This window comes from Crocuta crocuta, unplaced genomic scaffold, assembly GCF_008692635.1.
Source record: "Crocuta crocuta isolate KB4526 unplaced genomic scaffold, BGI_CrCroc_1.0 scaffold26, whole genome shotgun sequence".
Lineage (NCBI taxonomy): Eukaryota > Metazoa > Chordata > Mammalia > Carnivora > Hyaenidae > Crocuta > Crocuta crocuta.
The window spans coordinates 17,500,742-17,512,778 of record NW_027532249.1 but is presented as its reverse complement, the minus strand read 5'-3'; the positions used below and the strand labels follow the sequence as shown (position 1 = coordinate 17,512,778).

The window sequence follows — 12,037 nt, the reverse complement described above, 5'->3', positions numbered from 1 at the left end:
TACTTCCTCTCATCCTTGCCCCCTCCCCCACTTTATTACATCTTTCATAAAGACCCGGGAGAAACTAGTACAGATCTACAGTTAGATATCTCACCTTATATCTGTTCTGGGCCTTCAGAAATAGCCTTATATATATACACATACATATATATATATACACACACACACATATATATAAATGCATATATATATAAGCATTGCTCTGGACACTATCTGATAGACTGAAGCAGAATATATTGCACATGGAGATTGCCAATGTGGAACCAGTGAAAATCAGGATGGTATGGTGAATATGGTGTTTAAGTAATTGAATGTAAAGCCTTCCTGGCAATGACAAAATATGTACTTACCAAGAAATTTTAAAAAAGAAAGAAAGAAATGCTTAAAAGCAATGCCCAGAGCAAAAATATTGACTGTTTTTGTTTACAAAAGCATGAACCCCAGTTAATAGTATGTGAGTTGGAAACATTTGAACTGTAGATGGAGAAGACTAGATGCTGCAAATGTTTATGCTATTACCACCATAACCGTAGCTGGACACACAAATGACTTCAGAAGAGGCACACTTTGCAGTCTCACTGGCTAACCTACTTACTAAAGTGGTGGCAGAAGTCCAGAAAGCAGTGATATCCATCTTTAAATATCGCGATCAATTTTATTTCAACTGTTTCTTACAACATGGGAATTTAAATCCCTCCAATGAAACGCAGCAGTTTTAAGGCCACTGACATGCTAACTTATAATAACCAATACAGACATAAGATATGGGACTTATGTATGCCAGCCTTAAATAAGGCTAACTTCTATTGTCACTTGTATGTCCTGAGTGCTATTTTACAACTTTACTTTTTATTTCATGACCGTGACAATGTGTCATTTGTGTTTGAATCTCATTCACACAGTGGTTATTGATCCAGTTACAACTACTCAACCATAGTGTACGTTGCAAATGAGAGGGAATGGCCCCATTACTAGAAGCATTCACAGCTAAGAAAAGCGTACTGAGTCTTTAAAATAATTTCAGTTGTTAAAGAACAAGAGTCAGTGTTCAAAAGCAAGATTTTGCACCCAGCTATACAAAGAACATCAATAATACCATCATGCGATTGGTCATTTTGCCACTGATGTTTTCCATTTATGTCTCAAAATATTTACCACATTAACAGGAATCAAACATTTTAATGGGCAGTATATAGTTAATTATGATAAAAGTACAACTGTAAGTTCAACTTATTACATTCAAACTTTTTTTGTAATTAAAATTTAGAAAAATGACCATTTAATTTTATTTATGAGGACTTTAAAATGTGGGTGAAAATATATGTTTTTATTAATTACCTTCTGTTTGTGGTAAACTAGCTAAAATTCAAATAGCACAAAACATTTTACCTTGTTGACTGAATTAGAGGTTTCCCCTTATTGCAGAGCTATTTTATAACAAACAATCCTACTGAACATGAATGTTCATTCTGTAGCAATAGTTGTGTGAATTTTAGAACTAATTTACAGCATATTTGCAGATAGGAGATTGATTTATTGATAGATAGACAACAAAATAGATAGAATAACATCAAAATATTAATGGTGAATTTTCTAGGTAGAGTAATGACATTGTTTTGTTTTCATCTTGATACTTTCCATTTTATCTATATTTGTAGCAATAAAAATTATTTACTTTTATAAATTTTGAAAGTCATTTTAAAGTATATTATGACTTTGTTTTTGGAATAGCAACTTGAACCTGAGATTTGCTCTTTTTGGGGAGCATGTAGCCAGATGTCTTCTTCATAGGTGTTTTGGGAATGCATCATAATTCTTTAGCAGACCCTTGTTTCCCTGGTGGGAGTCATAGCATGTGGAATAGAACATATGTAATGAGCTTTTACCAAAGGAACAGAGATCAAAGACATTTAGAGGAGGGCTCTTGTTTCTCCTTTGAAAGAGCATGAGAAGGTCAACTGTTACATGGTTTCTTTCTGTTCAAGATAAGGAGTTTGGTACTCACACCCACTCTACTGGTATTTTCCCTGTTAAGTAATGTGCTCATCTCCAGCTTAAATTTTGAATTGTCCTTAGATTTTGCAATGAGGATGCTAAGTGAAATTAACTTCCAGAAAGTGTCTTAAGCCAGAAAAGCATCTCTCCTATTTTTTTCACATGAGAAAAGTACAGTATCATGGAAAACAGTGCAATAATTCAAAAGGGAGATTTGAAATCACAAAGACCTGAAATCCCAGTGCAAGCACCTGTTAAGTATGAACTCTGAAGCAAGCTTCTTACCCTCTCAGGGGGTCAGTTTTCTTACTCATAAAAGAGGGATAATAGTAATATCTACCTCAAAGGTTGCTGTTTGAATTATGTGAGTTAATACAAGAAAAGTGCTAAGCATAGCTGGCTCAATAAACAAGGTTTCTGTTGCCCAATTGAATCTGTTGAATGAATGTCTAATATTCTGCACGTGCTCTAAAGCTAATGTTGAAGTTTACCGAAACTCAAAACTGAGTTTATTCTAGATACAATAACGATATGTTATTGATATGATAAAAAGCTTCCATTTGTTGGATTGAAAATCCCATGGAATTGCTAAACCTCAACTAACTGTTATCCATAAACCCCGTACTGGCTTTTTAAAAGTTTGTTTGTTTGTTTGTTTGTTTGTTTGTTTTTGAGAGAAAGAGAGATCATGCACAGGGGAGGGGCAGAAAGAGAAAGGGAAAGCGAGAATCCCAGGTAGGTTCACTGCACTCAGCATGGAACCCGACCCAGGGCTCAATCCCACAAACCATGAGATCATGACCTGAGCTAAAATCAAGAGTCAGACACTTAACCACCTGAGCCACCCAGGCACCCCAAACAGACAAGGTGGAGTTTTTTGCACCAAGCAGCCATGGTAAGAACCAGGCGGATGAAAGTACTCTGCAAGAAGAGTAATGAACAAACCATGAGGGTTTCAGTTCAATCAAATCACCAGATTTTAGAGAGAAAAAGCATGTAACAAACATGGGGCCCTGGGTGGCTCAGTTGGTTAAACCTCCAACTTCAGCTCAGGTCATGAGCTCACAGCTTGTGAGTTCGAGCCCCATGTTGGGCTCTATGCTGACAACTCAGACCCTGAAGCCTGCTTCAGATTCTGTGTCTCCCTCTCTCTGCCTCTCCCCCACTTGTGCTCTATCTGTCTCTCAAAAATAAATAAACATTTTTAAGAAAATGTTTTAAAAAGAAAGAAAAAGATGTAACAAACAGAAAATGACTTATTGCCAGCCTGTTCACATACAATTTTGAATTGTCTAGAAAGCATGGAATGGAGCCGGTTGCTATAAAATTAGATTTTATACTTTATGAGTATTATTTCAATTTAATTCTTACAATCCACGAGGTATGTACTATTATAATCCCCACTTTGTGGATGACAAATTAAGGTTTAAAAAGTTAAGTAAGTGACTCAAGAACTCACCAAATTGCTGAGTTCTGGAGCTGGGATTCCATTTATCATGCTCCACTGAATAACTAACGCTCAAATGATAAAATCTGTATATTGGTCATGATTATGCAGAAAACTAATCTAAGAAGGCAATATTAAGAAAATAAGATAACCACTCTCCAGAAATTCTTTTTTTCTATTTTAGTTGAAGAATTCTTTGTGTCTACTTAGCATACAGTACCACCAAAAAGGAGATGTCTTTTTTTTAATAATTTCTTTAATGTTTACTTCTTTCGAAGACAGCGTGTGCACACGTGCACATGCACAAGGAGGAGGGGCAGAGAGATGGAGAGGGAGAATCCCAAGCAGGCTCCATGTTGTCAGCACAGAGCCTGATGCCTGAGCCAACACCAAGAGTCAAATGCTTAACTGACTGAGCCCCCTACACTTCCCTAAAGAGTTGCTATCCTGACTTTAAGGATTCACAGAAAATGGAAAGAAAGTAATTAGTGAAAGCAAAAAAAAGAGGAAACAGTCTTTCCTTGTTTTCTGTTCAAAAGTTATTTAGCAGTTTAAACCAGCTAAGCTCTCCATTCACAAGCTGTTCAAAGGAATAGTTGTACTCCACTTTCACTCTATAATGCTTCCATCTTTTTCCCCAGATATATTGGGTTGGACCAATAATAGGAGCTGTCCTCGCTGGTGGCCTTTATGAGTATGTCTTCTGTCCAGATGTTGAATTCAAACGTCGTTTTAAAGAAGCCTTCAGCAAAGCTGCCCAGCAAACAAAGGGGAGTTACATGGAAGTGGAAGACAACAGGAGTCAGGTAGAGACGGACGACTTGATCCTAAAACCTGGAGTGGTGCACGTGATTGACATTGACCGGGGAGAGGAGAAGAAGGGGAAAGACCCGTCGGGAGAGGTGTTGTCTTCCGTATGACTAGAAGACAGCACTGAAAGCAGACAAGAACCCTTAGAACTGTCCTCGGATTTCCTTCCACCGATTAAGGAAACAGATTTGTTATAAATTAGACATGCGCAGGGTTATCGTTTCCGATCTCATTATTCAGCTCAGACAAGAAATATTTCACTATTCTACCAACGAGGAATGGAAGAAACTTATTGTGAATTCCAAATCTAAAAAAGAGGCCTTTAAAGTGTCCCCGAAGCAAAGAGGTATCTGGTTTATCTTGTTGCCATTCACTAATTATCGATTTAAAATGTGTGTGAAGATTTGATTAAGTCTTGCCTGACAGCACTTATAGACATACCTATCAGCTTATTCCTTCTCTACCCTGAAACTGGTATTGTCGATCCTTGTTTGAGTATTTATTCCACTAAGTCAAGACAATGTGTCACAGAATCGTGCATATTCAACAGAGGAAATATAACAAGCTCTTTTATGGGCAATTCCTTCTTATAAACTACCTCGGCAAAAGAATATTAACAAGGGTCATTGCTAATGACTTGTTTCCATTTATATTTCAAATACCCACCTGTCAACCTGAGCTCCAATTCATAATATTTCTTCCTCTTCCTCAGTGCCCAGAGTAATGTGGAAAGCCCAGAAATTTGCAGAATCTTCAGAAACCCTGGACATTTGTTAGTTCTATCTGATAAAACATCCAAATCATAAGAAATACCTATTGAGATTCAAGACAAACATAATCATACGACCTTATGGGAGTAGAGGAAGAATTACCATTACAAAAAAGTCATAAGGAAAGAGGAAATCTATATTCTGGAATTAAATAATTGATCTGTTTTCAGTGCACATCCTCAAATACACCACATAAGGTTAACAATCTACGCTTTTAACCACTTAACCATTTTGCTTATTTTTTTCTAATTTATTGGCAAAACTGGGGGTTTTGTTTGTGACTTTGGTTATCTATATTTAAACATTAGCTGAGATTTCTTTTTGATAACAACAACATAACTAGCTGAATCCTGACTTTTTGTTATTAAGCTCTGCTCACTCTGAAAGATATAAACTGGCCCTCCCGGCCCCCATTTCTGCACTCTCTCACTTCTCACGAGATTTGTTGATAATCTTCACCATGCCTGGGATGATATTTTAATGAATTAAAATGCATGGGAGACAAGGAAGGCCATGGTTGCAGACTAAAGGGAGAGGACATCAGAACAGTCTAGATTCAAAGCTGACTAGATGAGCAATGGTTTATTTGTAGAGATATTGTGTGCCATAATGAAACACATTTTTAAAGTATTTTCATTACTGACTCATTTGTCAAAATGCTTGGCTCTTCCTGTACTGCTGTGCCTTAAGTTGGTAGAAAGGTCTCTGGAAACCCCAGTCTCTATGATCTTAACCATCTAGGCTAGACTTTATCTTAGACAAGGAGCTGCAAATGTCAATTTTACTAAACAGAAGCTAGTAGTAGTGGAGGGAAAATCCATCACTGCAAAGAATGGCTTCAAATAAGCTGATAATCAAGGGCTTTCTTCTCCCACGCATCGTGTCTGTTCTAACTGTGTGCCACTTTTTAGTGTTACTGGCAGTTGTGTGTCTGTGGCAGTCAGATAATGGACCACTGTTAAGCCTGATTCTCTTCGGTGCTAGGAAAGTGAAGCTCAAGGTTCCCAAGGAGTCATCACACCAGTGCAGTGCCTAGGAGTACCATTGGTGGGTTTTTTTATGGCAGATTCCTAAATCCCAGGCCCCTTTCTCAGATGGATGGCCAACCACACCCTCCACCAGTGAGGCCCAACCTTTCCTGTTTGGAGCTGCTTCTATAGGAAGTGGAGTGAGATTCTAAGGGTGGTTTGTACCTTTTCTTTTCAAATGTTTGCACAATATACCACTTAAGGCTTCAAATCAAAGTGGGGAGGGGGGCAGTGGTGTGTAGCCCAAAAGATAATTCTGTCAACCAGCAGTAAACATGTCAGCTCAAAAATAAGCGAGGTTAACAAGGGAAAGTTAAACAAATTTTTTTTAATACGCTTACAATTTACTGGCTTACAATCATTTTTATTCAGCCATATGGTTTACTTCTTATGCGCTCACTTTTATACTCACTTCCAGTTAGAGTATTTAATAAGTTAGTGCTGTAATTTAAAAAAAAGGCATGAATGATGTTTTTGTAGTTTGTTTTCACAGAGTGCCTGGCACTTAGTAGGTATGTGTTACTCAATAAAAATATATGAATTTTACTTCGGATTGAAGAATGTAAATAATTTTCTTTTAATCTGGATTTTGCTCGGTATTTAATAAAAGCTTGATTTCAAGGACTACTAAGGGAAGGCAGTATAAATGTAAAAACCATAAAATATACTTTTGCATTCTACTATTTTAGAGGTGTGAAGTGAATGAAAGCTTTAGCACTTTTTTCCCCCTGCATATGAGACAACATATTTTGTATTTCACTCAAGGCTTTGCCAGTAAAAAGTAATGAAATTGTACCTTTCTAATGACATCTATGCAGCAGGGGTCTATTGCCTTGTCGATGGCACCAAATTATCCAAGTGTATTAGGAGACAAGGGCTTTTTCCTTTAATCCCTTCTTATTAATGAAGTGCATCGTGCTGCTCCCAGGAGAGTGCTGCTGACAGATATACAGAAAAGAGATCAGAGAGAAAAAACTGGAAGAACATAAATGAATTATACCAAGCCAGGAAGCAATGCCAACCGTCTCTTCCCTATGGAAAAATATAACATGCGTCCCAAATTGTAAGATGGTCCCTACACCGAAAAGGTATATAGTTTGTCATAAGAAGTACAAAGGATAAAGAGTCATTTTTAAGTGAGGGGGGAGCTTTCTGAAATATTTGGGGCCCAGAATTTGAATATATTTTGTCACTGTTGAACTTGACATTGTCTTCAAAGAGTCCTAAACTTTTACACTGGAGGGAAGTATTTTCTGGGACCTAACTCATTGCCAAAATGTAAGATTCCTACACTTTGTTTCTACTATTTGATGCTTTTCATAAATTCTTACACTTTCTGACTCATTGCTTCATGCCATTGATAGGTACTAGCTAAAGTGGCTCCTCACGCTAGAAAATTTTACAAAGAGATTAGAAATCTTTGAACAACATATATGATGGCATTAAGCTACCTGATTAATTATTCAAAGCCTGATTCCAAATAGCACAGAATATTTTCTTAGCCCAACAACTCAGGCAACTTACTTACTGGTTTAAATTCTATAACGACCAGGGGCGCCTGGGTGGCTCAGTGGGTAAGCATCTGACTTCAGCTCAGGTCGTGATCTCATGGTTAGTGAGTTCGAGCCCCACGTTGGGTCTGTGCTGACAGCTCAGAGCCTGGAGCCTGCTTCAGATTCTGTGTCTGCCTCTATCTCTGCCCTTCCCTGCTCATGCTCTCTCTCTCTCTCTCATTCTCTCAAAAACAAATAAACATTAAAACAAAATTAAATAAATTCAATAATGAGCAGGAAAATTCCAAAATAGAGTAAAAAATTCAAATACTAAAAGTGATTCTGGCGAGGTCCTTGGTTGCAGGATGTTGACACTATTCCCACGTGTTGTGATCATTTGACAGAGCCATTGCCTTTGTGACAACTGGTGATAGCAGTAGGAGTTCAGGAGACACCCTTGTCAGACAATATAAGGCAAATATAACTTCCCATTATAAGCACTATGGATTCTGCAAATTAGGAATATCTTATAAAGTAATTCTGTCTTTCCTAATAGGTTTATGGCATCAAAATTATTAGGAAGGTGTGACTGCTATCTGGAAAGTATAATGAACAAAACTCACAAGGTTCCTTGACCACGAATTTTGTGTGCTTGCATCGGTATTATACTACTTTGTAGATCACCACAAAATAACAGTAAATTTTGAAATTCATAGTTCCCTGAAATACATAGAAGGCATATAATCCAGGGCTGCAAAACTGTGGCCACTCGCTTTTGCAAATGACCATACCTATGAAAGTAGTTATAGTGTTACCCATGCATGTCAAAATCTGAAAGCTAAAAAATACACCTAATTGATGTAACTTCTTGGAATATATTTTTAGATTCTCTTCAGGATTAATTAAATAAACATGCAATTTATGAAGCCATAATTGTTTATCACTTTTATGACCCAAATCACAATTGTAATTCATGATAAACTGGTGAGAATAAACTGAACATATGGTCATATTCACAATTATTTATTAACTGAAATGTTATTCCAACATCAGAGCTAATGGTGAGATTTAAACTGTAATGTCTAATGTTTGGAATAATCTATTAAGTATTAGCATTGTGGTTGATTTCCATGAATTATGTTGTATCTTATACTACTAAGTTTGTGCAAATAAACTTTTAATGTTTAAAAGGCAAGCATTGCATTTGATAATGTTTGAAAATTCATTCATAGTTTTTCCAAGTTAGATCTTAAGAGCATCCTTTAGAATGGCCCAAAGGTTTAGATATTTGAGTGTAACCAACACCAAATGAAGGAGTGGTGAAATCTGTATAATAATATGCATTTTTTAAAGGATGTAGAGGATGCATTGTGGTAGGCCCTGGTGTACACAGTAAAAATTGTGCATTAGTGGGCTTGCTTCTAAATGTTCACATCTAGGCAAAATAAGCCATTGACTATCAGCTGTCATTACAGTGAGTCTAGAAGTGAAGACTTTAACAACTATGACTCAGAGGAGGCTGGTATTGCCGTACAGATGATCCTTTCTTTGGCCATTTGGCAGATTCTGCCCATCCAGATGGATAATGTGAGCACAGTGAGTCCTGAGACACTCCCTTGGGTTCTTCATTTGAGGGGCTCCTCAATTTTGAGAGGTTCGAGGCCCTCAGGGAAGGATTGAGGACAATCATTGATGTAGTGTGCAACCCATTAGATGGCTAGCGAATGGTGCCTTAGGAGCCAGTGGAGATGTACCTCTCCTACAGCATTTGTCAATATTCGTCAACATAGCAATAGCAGTGTTTCACGTTGTAGTAAAATAGTTGGTATAGGTATCTGTTTCCCCTACTAGGTACTAAACTTCTTAAGGGCTAAGATGCTATTTTATTTATTCTGTATCCCTCACCCTCAGCATTGAGCACCAGGCTCGACATTTCACTCAATATATGCCAGTTGCATGAATGAATAAAGAACATAAGGAATATCTTCCAATCACTAGGAAATACTACAAAGCACTATACCTCAATCCAGTTGGTTTTTTCTGTTGTGTAGATGTGTGCTAAATATTTGAAATCTTATAGTTTCAGTAAGGAGCCTGAAATCAGCTCAAACACTAAAGAAAAAGAAAAGAAAAAATACACAGAAAGAATAAAACACTAATTGGATTTCTAAAATTTATACCTACTGTGTAGGCAACAAGACATGTTTTCATTGCTATATTTATACAATGGCCAGATGTTAGATGAAATTTAGCTCAATGAGTATTTCAGCAAGAAAAGCCTTTAACAAGCATGGGAAGCTAGAGATATAAATGTCAGCCTGATTTTAGATAATTAGCCTGCTTGGAAAATGTCCAAAACAATATGTCACCTGAATAATTCTTACTTTTTTTTTTTCATTTTTCTACCTGTTCACTCCTCAGGTTTAAGGAGACATTGAGAACCCTACAAAGCTGAGTTGAGTTCTTCTACCTGCACATACTCAGAAGTCTCTGAGAAACCATGGCACTGATCTTTGAAAGCTTTATGCATAGCATAGTGACAGCATATGGTTACTGCTCAATAAATGCATAGTGAACGGGTGAATGGATGGATGGATGGTTGGGTGGATGGATGATTGGATGCAAGACACAGTCCAATCTGGAGACATTAAGTGAATCTATGAACATATGGCAATCATAGCCTGTATTCCTTCTTCTCTCATGCAAGTTCTGGCCATGGGTCAGATAGGTAGGGGAGAAATGCATGCGCTAGAATAATTATCACTTACGACTAGGTATGTGTGCCTTTATAATCTATAAATATTGCTCTCGATCATTTTGCTTCAAGGCACATTGTGGCCTTGTGGGGTAAGCATTACTATCATTTTCATTTCCAAAGATGAAAGAAACAAATGTTAGTGAGGTTAAGTAAATTACCCAAGATTATACCCAAGAGTAAAGCAAAAACTGGAACTCACATCCCTATTAATCTCATTTCCTTAAACTCCACAAAGTTCTCCCATTTCTCTCATTCATCTGTCAGTCTGATTTCTCATCAGCTATGTTTTCTTAAGTGGCAAGAAATCTATTCTAGCCATATAGGAGGAAATCCTTATATACAATACCAACAAAGGGCAATATTTTCTGTTCCACAGACCTGGAGTATCACAGACCTTAGAAATGGTCTCAAATAAGAAAATAGTGTTGGGGCACCTGGCCGGCTCCGTCAGTGAAGCATATGACTCTTGATCTCTGGGTTGTGAAAAGAATAAAGAAGAAGAATATAGTGTTGACTGCTACCACGGATTTACTTTAGGATACTTTGGATAATTTCAGACATTTTATTGATATTTTTCCTTCCAAAAATAAAATAAAGATCACTATCTGAGATATTTTTCATTTGGTTCAGGAAGGAGACTTGGAGATTGATTGTGAAGGTACTGATAAGGTCTTCCACATTTCAATAATAATAACAACAGTAATAGCTTTCTATTATTGAACACTTACTGTACACAAGACATACACTTGACACTTGGGTAGTCTTTCCTCATAGAAACTTTATGAGATAGGTATTGCTATCATCCCCATTTTACAGATGAGGAAACTGAAGTCTAAGGAAGATAACTTGTTCAAATTCAACTAGCTACTAAATGGTAAAAGTAGGATTTGAACCCAGGCAGTCTGTCTAGACTACTTTTAGCCACTGCCTTGTGTTGTGTCTTACCTGAGGTCCTGGAGGATTCCAATTGTTCTAACACTCATATCTGCTTTTTCCAAGACTTTGACTTTTCAAATCCAGTAGAGATTGCAGTATGTTTAAACTTCTCAGTTGTTCCTGATTTCACCTCGCATTATCGTTTTGATCACCTTTGAAGCAAGATTTAAATATCCAAGTACAAATGCCACAAAGATAAGTCAGCTAAACTTACGAAGTATTTTCAAAAGGGACTTTGAATGGCCAAGACAACTCTTTCTTTACTGAACAAGGGTATGGCAGACAGCTCTTACACAATATACCTTCCACTTTTTAACTGAAGTTTCCTGGCTCTTTAAATAAAATTGTAATAAGAGAATCAATAAAATGGTGTTGGGAAATAATCTGAGCTTACCCTAGCTCAGTCTATAAAGTGTAAAGACTATATTTCTTAGCAAGATAAAATAAAGGTTATTTCTGAGTGGGCTAAGTTATAACATTGTTACAATGGCAATGGCTTTGGGAAATAATTGAATGGAATGACCGATGCCAGTACCTTTACCCTTTCCTGCAATGGTTAAGAGGAGAGAGATTTTCATTTACAAAACAGAACTGAATACACCTAGCACCTCCGTGTCTGCAAACCACAGGATCATAGAGTAAGTCCCCAAATATTTTAACTCAGACTCTCGGAAGTCAGCAGTCTTCTGACTCAGACTTTCTGAAGTCAACAATCTTTTAAACAATCTTTTAAAATAACACAGAGGTGTATAGCCAAGGACTATTGGAACCCATTTAATTCAATTTGGGGCTCCCAGACA

At 37.1% G+C, this 12,037-nt stretch overlaps 1 protein-coding gene across 1 annotated transcript in view; it reads left to right on the top strand.

Annotated features, from left to right (window-relative positions):
* AQP4 (aquaporin 4) overlaps positions 1-8,731 on the top strand; it is a 13,237-nt gene extending 4,506 nt beyond the window's left edge. Inside the window, exon 5 of the mRNA XM_077778179.1 lies at positions 4,084-8,731. Coding sequence (XP_077634305.1) covers positions 4,084-4,362 — 279 coding nt within the window. The 3' untranslated portion in view covers positions 4,363-8,731. The remainder of the gene's footprint in view (positions 1-4,083) is intronic.
* The last annotated feature ends 3,306 nt before the right edge of the window (positions 8,732-12,037 follow it).